The sequence below is a fragment of the Saimiri boliviensis genome, chromosome 2 (genome assembly GCF_048565385.1).
Source record: "Saimiri boliviensis isolate mSaiBol1 chromosome 2, mSaiBol1.pri, whole genome shotgun sequence".
Lineage (NCBI taxonomy): Eukaryota > Metazoa > Chordata > Mammalia > Primates > Cebidae > Saimiri > Saimiri boliviensis.
In genome coordinates, this window is record NC_133450.1 from 74,734,758 (window position 1) to 74,756,854 (window position 22,097).

The window sequence follows — 22,097 nt, forward strand, 5'->3', positions numbered from 1 at the left end:
GCTGGGATTACGGGCGTGAGCCATCCCACTTGGCCAGAGCCTATTTTTAACAAGGATGGCTGCTTTGCTTGTTTCCAAAGCGTTGTTTCTCCTTGGTCTTCTTACACTCCCTGTTCCATCTGTCTTTCCCTAATAGCTGGGTGCAGGGCCAGCTTCATGGGCGTGTTACCTGTGCAGTCACACAAGACCCCATGCTTAGAAAGGCACTTGGTTTAATGCCCTGCTGTCATCTCTTGAGATTTTTAATAGTTTGTGAACAAGGGCCTCACACTTTCATTTTTTACTGGCCCTGGGCGAATGACAGCTGATTTTTGCTGAGTGATTTCTTCCCTCGTTGCCTTCAAGTCCTTACTCAAATATCTCCTTCTTAAGGCCTTTTCTGCACACTGTATGTCAAATTGCAGCCCTTCTCTCCCAAGCCCCCCAGTACTCCTCCCCAACTTCCCTGCCATGTTTTCCTAACAGTACTTATTATTCATCCCAAATTTTTTTCTTTCCCTCACAGCTACCTTTCTGGTAATACAATAGTGAATAAATAAGAGCCCACGTCCTCATAGAGCTTATATTTTAGTTAGTGGAGACAGTAAGTAAAAAAATAAAATGTCTGTTATGTCAGATATTGATAAGCAAAATTAAAAAAAAAATCATACAGATGAGGGAGTTAGGGAGGGCTTGTGGAGGTGGCTGGAATTTAAAATGGTGTGGCCAGGGAAGGCCACGCTGAGAAGGAGATAAGGGAGGGAGCTGTGCAGATATCTTGTGAAGAACATTCCAGGAAGAAGGAATAACCAGTGGTGCAAAGGCCTGAGGTGGGAACATAATCGACATCTTCCAGGAGTATTGTGGCTGGTGCTTAGGATGCACTGGGTATAGTTGGACTAGATCACTTTGGACCTTGAAGACCTTTGTAAGGGCTTTGTCTTTTTCTCTGAGTTGGGATGCATTTAAGGGGTTTGAGCAGAAGAGTAACATAATCTGACTTGTGCATTAAAAGGATCACTCTGGCTGCTGCTTTAAAAATGTTTCTAGGGGCTGGGTGCAGTGGCTAACATCTGTAATGCTAGCACTTTGGGAAGCTGAGGTAGGTGGATCATGAGGTCAGGAGTTAGAGACCAGCCTGGCCAACATGGTGAAACATGTCTCTATTAAAAATACAAAAAATTAGCCAGACATGGCAGTGGGCATCTATAATCCCAGCTGCTTGGGAGGCTGAGGCATAGAATTGCTTGAACCTGGGCGGAGGTTACAGTGAGCCAAGATCGCACCACTGCACTCCAGCCTGGGCAACAGAACAAGACTGTGTGTCTATATATATATATATATATATACACTTTGTAGGGAAGCTAGTACCAAGCAAGGAAACCAGATAAGATGGTGGCTTTTGCAGTAATGCAGGTGGAAGAGGGTAGCAGCTTAGACCAAAGCAGTAGAGAAGGAAGGAGGTGGTGAGAACGTGGCTGGGGTCCAGATGATTTGCTGATAGGCTGTAAATGTTCTGCTTGTTTTTGTTTACTATTTAGTTTGAATATCTCTCTGCTAGAAATGGGCCTGGGCATCCTATCCTGGGGATGGGAAAGAAGAATGTGGAGTTTTAAGAAGGTGGCTGGGTCTGACACCAGATGGACCCAAGTTTTTCTGCTAGTGACTTAGGCGCATGCCTGTAATCCCAGCTATTCCGGAGGCTGAGGCAGGCGAATTGTTTGAACCCAGGAGGTGGAGGTTGTGGTGAGCCGAGATCACGCCATTGCACTCCAGCCTGGGCACCTGGGCAACAAGAGCAAAAAAAAAAAAAAAAAAAATCATTATGACTCTTTCCTACTATCACTTTTAAAGTCATTAATAGCCATTAAAAACTGGCATTCATTATTTTCTTAACCACCTTCTATTGAGCCTGGTTGGTTTGAGGCCTTGTGCTAGGTGCTGGGGTTAGAAGATAATACATGTTATTCTCTTTTTATTCAAGGTGAGTTTTTCAGCGACTGCTTTCTAGCAGCTTCTAGCTACTTGTGAAGGCAGGGAACTTGTCTGATTGATGTTAGTATCTTCTGTGGCTAGCCTGGAGCCTGGAATATTGTGAGTTTTCCACATCCATGTGAACTTCATCCGTAAGAAAGCTTGCCTGGTATGAAATAGTCATGGAGCTGAGCAGACCCTGGAATATGGGGCCCAAGGCGGGGACTGAGTGAAGAGGTGTGGCCTGCTAAAGACTTGAACTGCAAGATTTGGTTTGAGGCTCGTTCTCAAATCTGTAAAAGACTGCTGCCCTTGCTGCTGCTCAGTGTTTGTCTATTCCCCTCTGCTAGCAGTGGGTCCTTATATTGAATTATGTATGAGTTTAGGCTTGGGCAGCTCTACCAGAATAAGAGGCATTTGAGGAAGTGGGTCTGGGAAACTGAAACTATTTTGGGTGGGTTGAGAAACTCTTAAATATAGTTCAAACCTCAGACGTAAACTTGCTTGGACTGGCATTCCCCTGGGTGTGTTTATCTCCACTGAGACGTTAAGGCTCCTTCCCGAACCCTGTATTCTAGATTTAGCTATTGCTTTTTCAGTGATCCTGGCTCCTCCCAGTTAAGAGTCAAGCCTCTTGACTCTCACTGGGAGGAGGAAATTGACCAGCTCCAGGCTACCACCGTGAATTTTTGTGCAGAAACCCTGGAGAAACCTTCAGAGAGCCATATAGAAACTGAAAGTGGAAAGGAGGCAGCCAGGTGGACCTATTATTTTCATAAACTTTTTCTTTGTCTCTTTGCTTCCTCCAGGCAGCTTACCTGTCTTTTTCCCTCTCCAGAGGCTACCTCACCCCACCATACCCTCAGTGACTTCCTAGCCAGTTTTATTCTAAGGATTTTCTCTTCCTTTGCCAATTAGCTACTAAGCCAAGTTGTTGCTTAACATTTCCCCTAACAAAAGTTACCATGCTGATAAAAGGTGAAATGATTGTTATTTTTAGGGAGAATAAGCATTGTGATTTAGAAACTTAGGTGTATGTAAATCTTTAGTGTTCCTAACTTTAGCCCCTGCTGCTGGTGGAGATTGCTGATCCTGGCTAGTTAAAGGAAAGAAAATAGTGCACCAAAAGTGAGAGGTATGGCGAAGTAGTCTTTAGTCATTCGGGGTTTTCATAGATTCTCATGTATTTTTTAAAAAAAAAAACAGCTTTATTGAGGTTGCAAGCCACAAAATTCACCCATCTTAAGTGTACAATTCAATGACTGTTAGTAAATTTACAGAGTTGTGAGGCCATTCCTGGAATTCAATGTTAGAATAGTTCCATCACCCTGAAAAGATCACCATGCCCATCTATTCCTCTCACTCTGTTTCCTTCTTCAGTCTCAGGCAGCCACCAATATGCTTTTTAGTCTATAGATTTGCCTTTTTTGGACACATGCCATAAATGGAATCTCATGTACTCTTCCGAGACATCTGGGGAAGAACAAAAGCCTTTTCCTCATGCAAACGTAGCAATGGAGGGGTCTCATTGCCATCAACAGCTAGAAAGTAGCAAGAGACAGATGTGGGGGTGAATCTTGGGAGAATCACTTAATATTTAAGTCTGTTTTCTGTAAAGTAATAATAATCAAATGAGAGCTGTGTTTGTATCTGAAAACATACTGCAAGCCACACAGTTCTGTGTAAATGTATTCTGAAACATTTTTGGATGAGCTTCTCTTTTAAGGAATGGAGAAGAAGAAAAAGAAGTTTTGAGTATTGCATTCACTGTTAGGTAGGTGAACTGATGATGCTGGCCTGAGTGTCCTTTGGGGAGAGTTCATGACCTTACTCAGCAGCCTGCTCTTAAGATACCTTTTGGAGGGAAGCTTTGTGAATTCCCTTCAAAGAAAATTCACTTTATAAAAAATGTTTATAGGGGAATCATTTTATTAAAAACATTTTTTTTGAGCGAGGGTCTTGCTCTGTCACCTGGCCTGGAGTGCAGCAGCGAGATCTTGTCTAACCACAGCCTCGACCTCCCAGGCTCAAGTCATTCTGCTGCCTCAGCCTCCCGAGTAGTTGAAACTATAAGGGTGCACCACCACACCCAGCTAAGTTTTTTAGGGGATAGTTTTTGGTAGAGATGGAGTTTTATCATGTTACCCAGGCTGGTCTCAGACTCCTGGGCTCAAGCAATCCATCTGCCTTGGCCTCCCAAAGTGTTGGGACTACAGGCATGAGCCACCATGCTCGGCTGGGGAGTCATTTTCAGTACATTGTTTTTAAGTTATTGATGCCACTTGTACTACCCAGTTCACCATGATTGAACTTGTGGCCATCCTTTGCCTGTTACTTTCCTTGTTCTATAATCTGTTACTTAGTGACCAGATAGTAAATTTATATTTCATTGAGTCATACTATTCAATCTAGATTAAGGGAGACTTAAAATGAAAGCTTTTGATCAATGTATCTTCCCACTCCCATTCTTCCATCCCTAAGAAACAGAGAATAGTCCTACATAGTTTGAAAGGCCACGCTTTCTAGTCTCAGCATTAATTGGATCTTAGGAATGTTGAACAGAGGGTAGGTAGGAAAGCTATGGAGTTTTCCAGCTCTTCCTTGGATTGGATCATGACTTTTCTTAGCTTTATGTGAAGTGAAATTGCCAGAACAGTAGACCCATCTGTGTTCAGACAGAAGTATAAAACATGCCAAAGCAGGCTGGGCACAGTGGCTTATACCTGTAATCCCAGCACTTTGGGAGGTTGAGGAGGGTAGATCATGAGGTCAGGAGATCAAGACCATCCTGCCTAACATAGTGAAACCCTGTCTCTACTAAAAATACAAAAAATTAGCTGGGCATGATGGCATGCACCTGTAGTCCCAGCTACTTGGGAGGCTGAGGCCAGAGAATTGCTTGAACCCAGGAGGCAGAGGTTGCAGTGAGCCGAGATTGTGCCAATGCACTCCAGCCTAGGTGACAGAGTGAAACTCCATCTCAAAATATATATATATATGTGTGTGTGTGTGTGTGTGTGTGTGTGATATATATCATATATATCTCATATATATGAGATATGTATGTGTGTATATATATGTATATATATATATGTGTATATATATATACACACACACGTATATATAAAACAAATAAAAAACATACCAAAGCAAAAGAAAACATTGTTTCACCATTTTGGATTTTTCAGTTTGTCTGTGCTATGGCAGGTGCCTCTTTCTTGCTAATCCATTTTCTGCACCCAGCTGCTGAAACGATCTTTAATTGTAATCAGATCGTGTCACTCGCTGCCTTCACCCTCCAGTGGCTTCTCATCACGTTTAAATTCCAAATTCCTTACTTTGGCACCCAAGGCTCTGCCTGGTTGGAATTTTGCTTATTACTCCCTACACTTTAGCCACATGATTTTTTCCTGCTTTGGGGCATTTGCTGCTTCTTTTTGTAGATGGAGTGCTTTTATTCCTGGATCTGCATGTCTGATTTTGTACTTCACCATGGGTAACAGAGTTTAGAGCTGATGCATTTGGCCTAAGCCATAGGTTGTAAAGAACAGGTTAAGATTTTCATCACCTTTTGAAAAACCTATTAAAAGCCTTTTGTGATAGCTGACAACAGTGATAGTATATTATGGTACTCATCTGGGCTTAGCCATGTGAAATTTTCCTTATATTTTCTTATTTTGTGGGACAAACTTTTTTTTTGAGACAGAGTCTCTGTCACCCATGCTGGAGTACAGTGGCACAGTCTCAGCTCACTGCAATGTCCACCTCCCAGGTTCAAGTGATTCTTCCACCCAAGCCTCCTAAATAGCTGGGATGAAAGGCACACACCATCATGCTCAGCTAATTGTTGTATTTTTAGTAGAGAAAGGGTTTTTCCATGTTGGCCAGGCTGATCTAGAACTTCTGACCTCAGGTGATCTGCCTGCTTTGGCCTACCAAAGTGCTGGGATTACAGGTGTGAGCCACCGCACCCAGCCAAGAAACAATATTTTATGGGAGAAAATATCTACCTTCTTCCTTCTCATTTGCTGATTACATACTGGAATCTGCCCTTACCTGTTGCTTTCTTACTTTTAATTAAATTTAATGGTAATAATTACTGACATTTTGAGTACTTCTTGTGTGCCGTGTGTATGTGTGTGTGTGTATGTGTATAATTTTTTTTTTTTTGAGATGGAGTTTTGCTCTGTTGCCCAGGCTAGAATACAGTGGTGTGATCTCAGCTTACTGCAACCTCTGCCTCCCAAGTTCAAGCAATTCTCGTACCTTAGGCTCCCGAGGAGCTGGCATTACAGCCGCGCGCCACTACGCCTGGCTATTTTTGTATTTTTTTTTTTTTTTTTTTTTTTCAGTAGAGATGAAGTTTTATTATGTTGGTCAGGCTGGTCTCAAATTCCTGACCTCAAGTGATCTGCCCACCTTGGCCTCCCAAAGTGCTGGGATTACAGGCGTGAGCCACCGCGCCCAGTCCATATGTTGTTCTAAATACTTTACATGAATTAATTCATTTAATCTTCACAATGATCATACTGAGAGGAAGGAACTATTGCTGTCCTTACTTTACAGATAAGAAAACAGACAGGGAATGGTTAGAAAGTAGGAAGGCCAGAATGTGAACCCAGGCAGTATGGCCCCTGAACTCATGCTTCTAAGTACTACCCTGTATTAAACTCAAAGACTCAAATCTGTCCCTGTCCCTAGATTGGTTCCCACCTTGATACTAACTGTGTCTGGATATCCCTGGTGTCCTTGACTCTGGCATCTCATGTGTCATCTTAAAGCCTAGACCCTAAAGGTCAACATACATCTTAAATGCTTACTAATGACATTGAGATGAAGACGGTGCAGCTCCTGACTTCAGGAAGCTTATGGACCAGTTATAGTGAGTCACTTGTGCGGCAGTATGTACAGAAGCCAGGGGAAGCCCTGCCCTTCACTGCCTGTGGACTCCCTGACTGCATGCATCCTCTGACTCAGTCACCTTGTATAGTCCTCTGTAGCATTGGCTCCTTGCCTGACCTTGATGGCCTACTGTGCTCTGTATGATAGATGTATCCGTCAGCATCCCAGCAGGATACAGAAAACACTCTCAGAGGATGTGGCTGAGTATGAGACATTTACTGAGTATGAGCATGGTGAAGGAAACCAATAAGGGAAGGTGAAGCACTCAGGGGTGCTTAGCAATAGCAGGGAGACATTACCCCGAGGCCTGAAGGTCCAAGGGAACACTGGCAACATCTAGAGCCTTGGATATGGGACTCCCGATAGGAACTCTCAACAGAAAGGAATGCAGCGACTGGTTATGGTGAGCTCATTCTGTTGCTATTAGAAAACCAACTAGAATTCCAAGATCAAGGATGCCTAGATCATGCAGTTCTTAAAAAGTCGGACTCCTAGGGTTTAGAACAAGCTCAAGAGTGGGGAATGGATTGGGAGGGGAGAGCAGGTTTGAAAGGAGAATAAGAAGCACAACAGAAAACTTGCTACCCATTTCTGATTACTTCGTCTTCTGTGCCCACTGCTCTGACCTGTGTTAATCCATTTATGCTTCCATCCATCCATCCATCCAGAGCACTTAATGTGTATGAGATATTTGTCAGACTATGAGGCTATAGCAATAATCAGTTCTTGCCCTGAAAGAATTCATAGTGTACTCTTGCAGTTCCCAGCTCTGTTCAGCATTTTGGATCCTGGTGTTCCCATCTGTTTCTGTCTTCCGTCATTATTCCCAGGAAGCAATAACTATTAGTAATTATCCCCTTCCAATAAGCATTTGAAAGGGCACTGTATCAGCAAGAGCTCTTTCAGCTGCAAGTGACAGAAAACCTAACTCAAATTGGCCTAAACAAAAAACAAACTCCAAGTGGAGTTTAGTGGCTCTTGGAACTGAGTATGTTCTGTCTTCAGGCTGTGATCCAGAAGTCTAAATTCTCACCTCTAAGGTGGCTTCAGTATCAGATTCCACAAAGTGTCAGGATGACTGCCAGCATCTCCCGCCTGTCTCCTTCACACAGAACACAGTAGAGAACTCACCCCTCAAAGGCCCTGCAAAAGTCTCCTTGCATGTCTGAATGATTCTGACATGGGCCTGTGATCTATCACAAAAGCCTGTGATTCTCCACAGGGCAGGAATGAGTCACATGCTCACTCTGGAGCCAGGAGAGGCTTAGTGTCATTGGAAGCCTGTGTACCAAGAGAGATGAGGCAGCTGGATGCTCAGGGGCAAGATCTAGGGGTCCTAAAAGCAGAATAGCATGTACCTGAACCTGCTATAGGCAGAGTGTCCAAGTTATTAACCCTCTCAAACTGGAACCAGGTCAGAGATGCTGGGATTTTTAGATTTTAATTTTGTCTTTAAAAGGCACCTGCCCATGTTTATGTTCTCTTTCTCCCCATAAACTAGAAACTAGAACACAAAAGACCATCCTTTTTAAAAATCATTCCTTTAATGGAGTATCTTTAGAAGAAAAAAGAAAGCTTTGCATATGCTATTTGCATGGAACCAGCTTGTAATAAAGCAGGATGAACAGGGTCCACTTCGTTGACAGTTGTTTTCGCAAGCTTTTTGAAGTAGAAATATAATTTTTTTCTTTTTACTCAGAATTCATTTGGCATTAAGTGTTCTCCATAATGTGGTCCCATTAGTTGTGCACTTTAATCCAGATGTTGTATGGACTTTAGCATCAGACAAAATCCCAGTTTATCTATGTAAAGAGCCTTATGTACTTGGTCAAATCTACCATCTCTTTTGTGTTTTGATTTCTTCATTGGAAAATGGAGAGTAGTGTACCATCCACTGCCAAACCCTATAATCATTACTTTCTCTCTCTCTTCATATATATATATATATATATATATATATATATACATACATACATACACACACACATGCACACATATACATCTATATGGGGAAATGTATGTATGGAATATACATGTATTTTTTTTTTTTTATATTAATATTTATGTATTTATATATAATATATATTTATACCAGTCTATATATATTTGTATATATACTATATTTTATATAGTATATATATATATATATATATATATATATATTTTTTTTTTTTTTTTCTTTTTTTTTTTTATTGCATTTTAGGTTTTGGGGTACATGTGATGAACATGCAAGATTGTTGCATAGGTACACACATGGCAGTGTGCTTTGCTGCCTTCCGTCCCCTCACCTGTATCTGTCATTTCTCCCCATGCTATCTCTTCCCACCTCCCCACCCCCCACCCCTCCCCCATTTCCCCCCAACAGACCCCAGTGTGTAGTGCTCCCCTCCCTGTGTCCATGTGTTCTCATTGTTCAACACCCGCCTATGAGCGAGAATATACGGTGTTTGATTTTCTGCTCTTGTGTCAGTTTGCTGAGAATGATGGTTTCCAGGTTCATCCATGTCCCTATAAAGGACGTGAACTCATCGTTTTTGATGGCTGCATAATATTCCATGGTGTATATGTACCACATTTTCCCTATCCAGTCTATCATCGTTGGGCATTTGGGTTGGTTCCAGGTCTTTGCTATTGTAAACAGTGCTGCAATGAACATTCGTGTGCACGTGTCCTTGTAGTAGAATGATTTATAATCCTTTGGATATATACCCAGTAATGGGATTGCTGGGTCAAATGGGATTTCTATTTTTAGGTCCTTGAGGAATCGCCACACTGTCTTCCACAATGGTTGAATTAATTTACATTCCCACCAACAGTGTAAAAGTGTTCCTATTTCTCCACATCCTCTCCAGCATCTGTTGTTTCCCGATTTTTTAATGGTCGCCATTCTAACTGGTGTGAGATGGTATCTCAGTGTGGTTTTAATTTGCATTTCTCTGATGACCAGTGATGATGAGCATTTTTTCATATGTTTGTTGGCCTCCTGTATGTCTTCTTTTGTAAAGTATCTGTTCATATCCTTTGCCCATTTTTGAATGGGCTTGTTTGTTTTTTTCTTGTAGATCTGCTTTAGTTCTTTGTAAATTCTGGATATCAGCCCCTTGTCAGATGGGTAGACTGCAAAAATTTTTTCCCATTCTGTTGGTTGCCGATTCACTCTACTGACTGTTTCTTTTGCCGTGCAGAAGCTGTGGAGTTTGATTAGGTCCCATTTGTCTATTTTGGCTTTTGTTGCCATTGCTTTTGGCGTTTTGGTCATGAAGTCCTTGCCTACACCTATGTCCTGAATGGTTTTGCCTAGATTTTCTTCTAAGGTTTTTATGGTATTAGGTCTGATGTTTAAGTCTTTAATCCATCTGGAGTTAATTTTGGTGTAAGGTGTCAGGAAGGGGTCCTGTTTCTGCTTTCTGCACATGGCTAGCCAGTTTTCCCAACACCATTTATTAAACAGGGAGTCCTTTCCCCATTGCTTGTTTTTGTCAGGTTTGTCGAAGATCAGATGGTTGTGGGTATGTTGTATTTCCTGTGAGGCCTCTGTTCTGTTCCATTGGTCTATATCTCTGTTTTGGTACCAGTACCATGCTGTTTTGATTACTGTAGCCTTGTAGTATAGTTTGAAGTCCGGTAGTGTGATGCCTCCCGCTTTGTTCTTTTTGCTTAGAATTGACTTGGCTATGCGGGCTCTCTTTTGGTTCCATATGAAGTTTAAGGTGTTTTTTTCCAGTTCTGTGAAGAAGGTCATTGGTAGCTTGATGGGAATAGCGTTGAATCTGTAAATTACTTTGGGCAGTATGGCCATTTTCACGATGTTGATTCTTCCTAACCATGAACATGGAATGTTTCTCCATCTGTTTGTATCCTCTCTTATTTCGTTGAGCAATGGCTTGTAGTTCTCCTTGAAGAGGTCCTTTACGTTCCTTGTTAGTTGTATTCCTAGGTACTTTATTCTCTTTGTAGCAATTGTGAATGGCAGTTCGTTCTTGATTTGGCTCTCTTGAAGTCTATTACTGGTGTATAGGAATGCTTGTGATTTTTGCACGTTGATTTTGTATCCTGAGACTTTGCTGAAGTTGTTTATCAGTTTCAGGAGATTTTGGGCTGAGATGATGGGGTCTTCCAGATATACAATCATGTCATCTGCAAATAGAGACAATTTGATTTCCTCCTTTCCAATTTGGATACCCTTTATTTCTTTTTCTTGCCTGATTGCTCTGGCTAGAACTTCCAGTACTATATTGAATAGGAGTGGTGAGAGAGGGCATCCTTGTCTAGTGCCTGATTTCAAAGGGAATGCTTCCAGTTTTTGCCCATTCAGTATGATATTGGCTGTTGGTTTGTCGTAAATAGCTTTTATTGTTTTGAGATACGTTCCGTCAATACCTAGTTTATTGAGGGTTTTTAGCATAAAGGGTTGTTGAATTTTGTCAAAAGCCTTTTCTGCATCAATCGAGATAATCATGTGGTTTTTGTCTTTGGTTCTGTTTATGTGGTGAGTTACGTTTATGGACTTGCGTATGTTGAACCAGCCTTGCATCCCCGGGATGAATCCTACTTGATCATGGTGGATGAGCTTTTTGATATGCTGTTGCAATCGGTTTGCCAGTATTTTATTGAAGATTTTTGCATCTATGTTCATCATGGATATTGGCCTGAAATTTTCTTTTCTTGTTGAGTCTCTGCCGGGTTTTGGTATCAGGATGATGTTTGTCTCGTAAAATGATTTGGGAAGGATTCCCTCTTTTTGGATTGTCTGGAATAGTTTCAGAAGGAATGGTATCAGCTCCTCCTTGTATGTCTGGTAGAATTCAGCTGTGAACCCATCTGGACCTGGGCTTTTTTTGGGTGGTAGGCTCTTTATTGCTGCCTCGACTTCAGACCATGTTATTGGTCTATTCAGGGTTTCGGCTTCTTCCAGGTTTAGGCTTGGGAGGTTGCAGGTGTCCAGGAATTTATCCATTTCTTCCAGGTTTACTAGTTTATGTGCATAGAGTTGTTTGTAATAATCTCTGATGATGGTTTGGATTTCTGTGGAATCTGTGGTGATATCCCCTTTATCGTTTTTTATTGCATCAATTTGGTTATTCTCTCTTTTCTTTTTTATTAATCTGGCTAGTGGTCTGTCTATTTTGTTGATCTTTTCAAAAAACCAGCTCCTGGATTTATTGATTTTTTGAAGAGTTTTTTGTGTCTCTATTTCCTTCAGTTCTGCTCTGATCTTAGTTATTTCCTGTCTTCTGCTAGGTTTTGAGTTTTTTTGATCTTGCTCCTCTAGCTCTTTCAATTTTGATGATAGGGTGTCAATTTTAGATCTCTCCTTTCTTCTCATGTGGGCACTCATTGCTATATATTTTCCTCTAGAGACTGCTTTAAATGTGTCCCAGAGATTCTGGTATGTTGTGTCTTCGTTCTCATTGGTTTCGAAGAACATCTTTATTTCTGCCTTCATTTCATTGTTTATCCAGTCAACATTCAAGAGCAAGTTGTTCAGTTTCCATGAAGCTGTGCGGTTCTGAGTTAGTTTCTGCATTCTGAGTTCTAACTCGATTGCACTGTGGTCTGAGAGACTGTTTGTTATGATTTCTGTTCTTTTGCATTTGCTGAGGAGTGATTTATTGCCAATTATGTGGTCAATTTTAGAGTAGGTGTGATGTGGTGCTGAGAAGAATGTGTATTCTGTGGATTTGGGGTGGAGAGTTCTGTAAATGTCTATTAGGTTTGCTCGTTCCAGGTCTGTGTTCAGGTCCTGGATATCCTTGTTGATTTTCTGTCTGGTTGATCTGTCTAATATTGACAATGGGGTGTTAAAGTCTCCCACTATTATTGTGTGGGAGTCTAAGTCTCTTTGTAAGTCATTAAGAACTTGCCTTATGTATCTGGGTGCTCCTGTATTGGGTGCATATATATTTAGGATCGTTAGCTCTTCTTGTTGCAGTGATCCTTTTACCATTATGTAATGTCCTTCTTTGTCTCTTTTGATCTTTGTTGCTTTAAAGTCTATTTTATCAGAGATGAGAATTGCAACTCCTGCCTTTTTTTGCTCTCCATTTGCTTGGTAGATCTTCCTCCATCCCTTTATTTTGAGCCTTTGTGTATCCTTGCATGTAAGATGGGTTTCCTGGATACAGCACACTGATGGGTTTTGGCTTTTTATCCAATTTGCCAGTCTGTGTCTTTTGATTGGGGCATTTAGTCCATTGACATTTAGGGATAGTATTGTTATGTGTGAATTTGATGCTGTCATTTTGATGCTACCTGGCTGTTTTGTTGGTTAGTTGATGCAGATTCTTGATTGTGTTGATGCTCTTTTACCATTTGGTGTGTTTTTGGAGTGGCTGGTACTGGTTGTTCCTTTATATGTGTAGAGCCTCTTTCAGGAGTTCTTGTAGAGCAGGTTTGGTGGTGATGAAATCTCTGAGTGCTTGCTTGTTCACAAAGGATTTTATTTTTCCTTCACTTATGAAGCTGAGTTTGGCTGGATAGGAGATTCTGGGTTGAAAGTTCTTTTCTTTAAGGATGTTGAATATTGGCCCCCAGTCTCTTCTGGCTTGTAGGGTTTCTGCTGAGAGATCTGCTGTGAGTCTAATGGGCTTCCCTTTGTGGGTAACCTGACCTTTCTCTCTGGCTGCCCTTAGCATTTTCTCTTTCATTTCAACCCTGGTGAATCTGACGATTATGTGCCTTGGAGTTGCTCTTCTTGAGGAATATCTCTGTGGTGTTCTCTGTATTTCCTGGATTTGAATATTGGTCTGCCTTGCTAGGTTGGGGAAGTTTTCCTGGATAATATCCTGAAGAGTATTTTCCAGCTTGGATTCATTCTCTTCATCACATTCAGGTACACCTATCAGACGTAGATTAGGTCTTTTCACATAGTCCCACATTTCTTGAAGATTTTGTTCATTCCTTTTTGCGCTTTTTTCTCTGTTCTTGCCTTCTCTTTTTATTTCATTGAGTTGGTCTTCGACCTCTGATATCCTTTCTTCTGCTTGGTCAATTCGGCTGTTGAAGCTTGTGCATGCTTCACGAAGTTCTCGTGTTGCGTTTTTCAGCTCCATCAATTCACTTATTCTCCTCTCTATGCTGTCCATTCTCGTCAGCAGTTCGTCCAATCTTTTTTCAAGGTTCCTATTTTCTTTGCGATGGGTTAGAACATGTTCTTTTAGCTCATTGTAGTTTCTTACTACCCATCTTCTGAAGTCTGATTCTGTCATTTCATCACCCTCCTTCTCCATCCGGTCTGGTTCCCTTGCTGGTGAGGAGTTGTGATCACTTTTAGGAGGAGAGGTGTTCTGGTTTCAGGAGTTTTCATCCTTTTTACGCTGGTTTCTACCCATTTTTGTGGGTTTATCCACCTGTTGTCTGTCTCTGTCCCAGGGAGTTGGAGCTTTATGAGTTTCCGTTGCACTACTGCCTTTTTTGATTTTTTTTTTTTTTTTTTCAGGTCGGACCCGCCCAGCTAGCAGCACGCCTAGCCTCTGCCTGCCCGCAGGGGCTTTGCTGAGCTGCTGTGGGCTCCGCCCAGCTGCCCTGAGCTCTTCCCTGTAGTCCTTTTTATATGGGCGTAGTTAGAACTGTCTGGGCAATGGTGGCCCCGCCTCTGTTATGGCGGACTCTCTCTGTTGTGGCAGGTTGCCTCGGCAACGGCGGGTTGCCTGGGCAACGGCAGCCTGCCTCCGTAGCGGTGGAGAGTCTCAGTAATGGCGGAAGCCCCTCCCCCACGGAGCCGGACCGTCCCGGTTCAGCTGTGCTTGGTTTGAAGGGCTCAACCCAGAGGGTTTCCAATTACTGTTTTTGTTTTCGTTGTTGTTGGGGGTGGAGGGGTGGGACCAACCGAGCCTGATCACCTGGCTCCCTGACTCAGAGTCTTTTCTTTTAAGTTGAACGACCCCGCGTTCCGGTCGCTTGTTGAAAAGGCGCCGGGATCTCCCGTGCTGCGACTCACGGAGTCGGCTCGGACCGCGGCACCGGCTCCTGGCGGATTTTTTGCCTAGGAATCTCCTGGCCTGGCTCGCTATTTCAGATGAATGGGCTATTCTGCCGTCTCAAGGCTCTGCTCGCCAGCTAAGAGGGCTCCCAGACCAGTGGCTTTTGTACGGAGAACCGCAGCAACAGGGAGTGGTCACAGCAGCCGCGCGGGCGGAATCAGCCCCGCGGGGGCCAAAACAGCCGCACCGGCTGGGACTGCGACGCTGGCGACCCCTCTGCCTGGGTATCTCCTGGTCTGTGGGCAATAAGAGTTCGTCTGGAAATGCGGCGTCCACTCACCCTCTGCACTTTCACTGGGAGCTGAAGTCCTGAGCTGTTCTTAGGCGGCCATCTTGGAAGTCGGATCCTATACATGTATTTTTATATATTCTCTCTGTTTCATATATATATATATATATATATATATATATATATATATATATTCTCTATGTGAGTGAGTTTATAAGCTCTCATTTAATCCTTGTGAAAGGTAGATGGTACCTGTTTTACATATGAGGAAAAAGGATCAATGAGATAAGTAGCAAGCTCATGTTCATATGGTTTGTTGTGGTGGAGCTGGGATCTGAACCAGGTCTGGCAGCATAAAAAAGCCTGTGTGCTTAGCTGTTGCACCTCACTGCCAGCTACATACATTACAAGAAAGAGTTGTGGGGAAAATTAGATGCTACAGTACTTGTAGAGTGACTGGTTTGGTGTGAGTCCCCAGGCTAGTAGGGTAGAGATATCTGTAGACATAATATGGAGTGAGGAACAGAAGAGTAGGCAGAGTTTGAGTCCTTCGTGCACTTATCAGTGTTGTGGATTTAGGCATGCTACTGACTTTCTTGTGTCTCTGTTTACATTAAAAAAAAAAAAAAAAAGATAATATCTAGATTGCAGACCTGTTATGATGGTTAAATAAGATAATGCTTGTAAATTCTGTTCCCTCTTCACTTCCACCTCCCTTCCCCATCTCTGTGGTTTGTGGGAGGCATCCACCGACTATAAAACCCTGTGTTAAACTGTAGCTCTTCGTCTGCCATTTGTACGATGATTCCATGGTGCATAATCTCTATGTCTGAGTGATTCTGACATGGGCCTGTGAGGAGAAAGGATAAATGAGATAAGTAACAAGCTCATGTTCATATGGTTTGTTGTGATGGAGCTGGGATCTGAACAAGGTCTGGCAGCTTCCAAAGCCTGTGTGCTTAGCTGTTGCACCTCACTGTCAGCTACATACCTCACAAGAAAGAGTTATTTGTAAGTAAATAAAGAGTTTATTTATAAAGTGGATCTCCACGTACCCTCTAACGTAGAAAGAATGAGACACTGGGCCGTGCGCCATGGCTCACGCCTGTAATCCCAACACTTTGGGAGGCCAAGGCAGGTGGATTGTGAGGTCAGGAGTTCAAGAACAGCCTGGCCAACATAGTGAAACCCCGTCTCTACTAAAAATACAAAAATTAGCCAAGTGTAGTGGCAGGTGCCTGTAATCCCAGCTACTTGGGTGTCTGAGGCAGGAAAATCGCTTGAACCTGAGTTGAGGTTGCAGTGAGCAGAGATCGCATCACTGCACTCCAGCCTGGCGACAGAGAGACTCCGTCTCAAAAAAAAAAAAAAAAGAATGAGACACTGTATGTAAAGGGCCCCCACCTCCTTTTCTTACCTATCCCACATCTCCCGATTCTTCAAGGTCTATCTGCGGTAAAGAATCAAAGTGGAACCACATCTTCCCCAGGAGGACTTTCTTAATGACTACAGCCCTACCTATGCCATCCTTTCAAATTCTGGTTTATACTTATGTCTATCCCACCTCCTGTATCTGTTATATGGTGAGGCCTCCATATCTATGGCTTCAGTATCCACGAATTCAACCAACTGTGGATTGAAAATGTAGTTAGGCTCTACTATGGTTGCATCTGTACTGAACATGTACAGCCTTTTCTTTCTGTCATTATTCCCTAAACAATACAATGTAACAATTATTTACACAGAATTTACATTATATCAGACATAAGTAATTTTTTTTAACACAGTGTCTTGCTGTGTCACCCAGACTGCAGTACAATGGCATAATCATGGCTCACCACAGCTTCAGCCTCCCAGTCTTAAACAGTCCTTCTGCCTCAGCCTTCTGAATAGCTGAGACTACAGGTGCAGGTCACCATGCCTGGCTGATTTACTTTTTAAATAGATGGGGTCTTGCGATGTTGCCCAGGCTGGTATGCCATTTTATATAAGGAACTTGAGCATCTTTGGGTTTTGGAACCAATCCTCCATGGATACCAAGGGATAACTATATTTACTAAGCACAGTTCTAGGGGCATGATGAGAAGGACTCCATAAGTAAAATAGCAGCAATGGTAAGTTTTTTTTTTTAAATCAGATAATAGAGATGTTAAAACAAGAATGGAATTTATTAAGTGCTAAAATTTTACATTTTTAAACTTCAGAGATTTAAGTCCACTGATATTAAAAGCTGCCTTGTAGTAGAAATAGTATAGTGAGGAAAAATTATTCTGTCCTTTTTTTAAAATTGGGAAACAATTTCCCAACATCTCTTAAAATAACTGGAGATATCTGGGGAGGTTACTGAAACTGAATTAAGAGTCTCAAATCCCAAGAAAGCATTGTGCACATTTTGCTTATGAATATTGGTAGTTCTGTGTTGTAAAATAAACCTTACTCCTTAACTTGGTTATGTGTAACTCTGTGTTTCCTTTTTTATATTTTAGATGGAACAGATTAAAAGGGCCAATAAACTGTTTACCAATGACTGTATATTTCTGAAGAAGACTTTGAACATCCCAGTTATATCGGAGAAGCCTTTGTTGTTTAATGGACTTAACTCCATTGATTCTCCAGAAAATGAAACTGTTGATAGCAGTTTTTCTCAGGAAGAGGAGCCAGTGGTGGCTGGGGAAGACCTCCTGCCTCCCAGTCCTCAAGAATCTGATGTTCAGCCTATGCAGCCTGAGGAAGTATCAGCCAGAGATTTCCTGCAGAGACTTGACTTGCAGATCAAATTATCCACACAGGCAGCCAAGAAGCTAAAAGAAGAGAGTAGGTAAGAATACCCTGGTACAAATGTCAAAGTCTGAATAAATTACTATTAAGATGTTCTTGCTGGGCCAAATCTTTCTGCTTTCTTTTCTTTCCTTTTTTTTTTTTTTTTTTTTTTTTTGCTTTAAAAACTGCATTTTAGTTCTAGAAAGGCATTTTTGGTATAAACTCTGAGCAGAGCTACTGCCTGCTGCAGAAGGCTTTATCTGTTGCAGTGTTTTTACCTGTTATTTACTATACAAAGTTTGCTTCTTTCCTTTAGTAGCATAACTGTCCAGCTAGCAATTCTGAATAGCAGCCAAGTAAAATGTCTCTCATTGACACTTTCAAGAGAAGCAGTGTCATAGAAAATACCTGTAAAATATTGATCTTTATAAAACTTGTCAAAGACATCGTCTGTTACTTGTTACTGGGTGTTTCCTACATAAGATCTCATGTGAGCTTTTTTCTTTGTTTTTTAAATTTGGTGTTAGGATAAACCTTTCTCTCTCCTATGAAATTGGTTTCCTTTTTTCTTTACGATTTGATTTCAAAAAAGCACAATCTACTGTGTTTCCTTTTTTGCTCTGGCTACTGGGAAGCTTGCAACTAAAATTGATACCTGGGTTCAGCTACTATAATATTTCTTATGATTAATACATTGGTTTCCTTCTTCTTTCCTTAGTCCTGATGTTTTTATTTCTATTTTAGTCATATTATTATATATATGCCTTTTGGTGGTACCTTGAATCCTTTTGAGAAAGAGGTGGAATATAGAAAAGATAAACAAATATAAATATGAATATAATTTAGTATAGACTTAAAATATATTTAAATATAAACAAATATAAACACATAAATGAATGACATTATTTATTCCAATAACTGAGATACAAATAAAATGGAGACAGTAAGGTATGTCTCAAGTATTGGCATTTCATCCAACTTTCTAGGCATGAACAGTGTTCTAAGTTGATATATTCCTTCTTTGGCAAGTAGATATTACATTGTATAATATATTTATGTTTTAGTTTTTGAATAGAGTTCTAAATACTGATTTATGCTGTATTTATTTTCTTTCAGAGATGAAGAAAGTCCCTATGCAACTTCCCTCTATCACAGTTAGGTGATTTGGGGACATAATTGAAACCAAAATTAAGATATGTTTGGACCGTAAAGAATCCAACAAACGAAGATTCAAAAACATCCCTTCTGGATTCTCCATAGTGTTCATCTTAAAATCATAACTAGGTAGTTCTACCTGCTGCAATTGCACTGAAGTGATTAGTTCCCTCTGGCTTTCTATAATTTTAAGTCTTTGTTACGGCATGATGGCAAGGTTGTATCCTAAAGCTCATCACTTTTGTAGGTAGCGTTAGTTTTTAGACTAGCTTTTATAAATACTAATTGACATAAAGCATCAGAGACCTATTTATATATTTAGGCTAAAAATAATGTCTGTCTCCTTATGCAATCCTGATTATGTGAAAATATGGTTGCTGTTTAAGTGATGCTGAATTAGCTGTGTGTTTATAACTTAAGTGCTATATATACACACATATATATATATTTCGATATATCTTACATATTCTGTATTAATATAAAGAACCAAATTTTGTCTGCTATTTTGTAAAAATAAACCACAAAAGTCTGAATGAGAAAATAAACTATGTTTTCAAACTTGAGTCTTAATTTTTTTTTAATAAATGAGAAAATAAAATTGACGTTTATGTTATACATTTAAATGGTGATAGCTCCTTCTTCACTTTAATGGTTTTTATTATTATAAATGTAATTTTGAAAAAAGTATTAATCTAAAAGTGAATCAATTACAGTTACTGGTAATCTTGACCTAATGTGATTCAGATATAGTGAAAATATGGAATAAATCAAAAGAACAAATAAATAATACCATAACCTGCTATTATATTGCAGAATTCTAGTTTAGATTTCATTGCTAGGTTACTTTACAGAGTGTTTGGCAATCTTGTACTTATTTGAATTGAGAGATTTGTATTCCCATAATTTCATTGGTCTTTATGTATAGTTTACAGTAGTACACTCTAAGCAATATATCATTTATAATTATATATCATTTTGGTCTCGATTTCTGTTCACCTCTTACATTAATCTTTAGGCTTCCACTGAAATTCCCCATATCTACCCCATCTCAACATAGCAAAAATAATTTCATTTTCCTCTTTTTATTACTTTTTCTCCTCTCTTTTATCTTCCCTAATTTTCTTTTCTTCTGTCTCACTTCTTCAGGTCATCCAGTAAGCAAGAAACAAATGCCCTTAGGTGTTAATGCATCAGAGCTGGCAGAATTAGAACTATACAATTCCAAACCCTAAGGCTGACCAACTGCTGCATCAATGGGAAACAGTAGCTGTCAGCCCTTGTCTTGCTGATTTTCTTGTTTGTTCATAACATATATAATCCTTTGTGTCTTACCTTTTTTTGTCATGTTATAGCATCTTTGAAATAGGGTACTCTCTGGCCGGACACAGTGGCTTATGCCTGTAATCCCAGCACTTTGGGAGGCCGAGGTGGGTGGGTTATGAGGTTAGGAGTTTGAGACTAGCCTGCCCAGCATGGTGAAACCCCATCTCCACTAAAAACACAAAAAATTAGCCAGGAATGATGGTACACACCTGTAATCCCAACTACTTGGGAGGCTGAGGCAGGAGAATTGCTTGAACCTGGGATGAGGAGGTTGCAGTGAACAGAGATCATGCCACTGCAATTCAGCCTGGGTGACAGAGCGAGAGTCCATCTCAAAAAAAGGTGTGTGTTGGTTTTTTTTTTTTTTAAATAGGGTACTCTCTTGATCATGCTTTGCTGTTTTCTTGTATTCATTACCTGAACTGTGGGGAGTTAGTTGGATGAAGAGAGACCTAAATGAAAAACGTGAGGGAAGGAAAACAGGTATGTATGTAAGAAAAGGTTCAAACAAGCCTCTGTGGTGACCTAGGAACCATTAAAAATGTAGAGTTAATCCTGTTATTGAACATAAAGTGATCTGAAATTTGAGAGTCATCCAAAAGACTTTTGAAATTAAGACCACAATCTCAAAAACATTTTTTTTTCTAAGTATTTTGTTTCTGCCTACGGTCTCTCTTTGCATTCTCTAGCCAAAACATTGCTCATCTTCAAGTTGTTAGTAACCTGGAATTCTTTGTGGCCACAGTTGAACTGTTCCAGACTGAGTATTTCAGTCCCTACCTTGCGCATCGAATCACTGGAATGGGCTGAGAGACCAGAAACTTAGGTTCTATCCCAGCTTTACCATTTCTTGGTCACACGAGCTGGAGCATATCCTGGGCTTTTGTTCCGTTTGTGAACCAGTTTCCTCATTTATAAAACAGGACTGATGATCTTCCTTTTGTTTTGGTTGTGGGTAGGAGTTAATGAATGCCAATGTGCTTTAAGAACTGCAATAAACTCCCTAAGTACATTCTTATTTTCAAAAATACTGCATAGGTGTGTAGATCCATTACAGAAAAGCAAATGGATAAAATGCTTTAGCCAGTGCCAGTTTATTGTCTGATGGACATGCATGCAGCCTGTTTGGGTTCAGCTGATTCAGTCGGTCATGTTATCAAAGATGACTCATGGAAACAGTCCGGTTCACTGTGTTTTGGCAAGTGTTATTTGGGCAAAGGTGTTTTTAGTTCCCTGTCTCCACCCATGGATGGGTATTGGCTTCTCTAGAACATACTGAGTTTATTTTGCGTGTGTGTGTGTGTGTGTCAGGGTTTGGCTTTTGTTTTTGCAACTCTCCGGAGAGGATGGGAGAAGCGGCAGCCATCTCCTACCCGTGAAAAACAGCCTTTCCCTACAGTCCCCACCAAAAGGTGGCATACCAGGAAGGGGCATTCAGGACAGCAATGCAGGTGTCAGAAGACCATTTGAAACATGGTTATAGTGACAGCTAATACACAAAGCATTATGCTATTTTTACGATTTGAAGCAAATATATAGAAAATATGTATGTAATTAATTTACACTGAATAATACATTTTCAAAGCATTCTCTGGTTTGGGAACATTAACTGTCAGCATTTCAAGAGGACCTTGGACCACTGTATGTTTGTTTCTGGGGCTGTGTTTGTGACAGGGGCTGAGTTGCTGGGACCTGAAGTTCATTAACCTTTTCCTCCAGGGAAGCTGCTCTACCAGCTTTGGATCACGAGGAAGGAATGATCTTTTTCTCTATTTCTATCCTACTGCCTGATC

At 40.9% G+C, this 22,097-nt stretch overlaps 1 protein-coding gene across 2 annotated transcripts in view; it reads left to right on the forward strand.

Annotated features, from left to right (window-relative positions):
- The window catches only part of LYSMD2 (LysM domain containing 2), a 32,654-nt gene extending 13,110 nt beyond the window's left edge, over positions 1–19,544 (forward strand). For both annotated transcript variants that reach the window (XM_039469036.2, XM_074393598.1), the window contains 2 exons: positions 17,553–17,884; positions 18,943–19,544. In XM_039469036.2, coding sequence (XP_039324970.1) covers positions 17,553–17,884; positions 18,943–18,985 — 375 coding nt within the window. In that variant the 3' untranslated portion in view covers positions 18,986–19,544. The remainder of the gene's footprint in view (positions 1–17,552; positions 17,885–18,942) is intronic.
- The last annotated feature ends 2,553 nt before the right edge of the window (positions 19,545–22,097 follow it).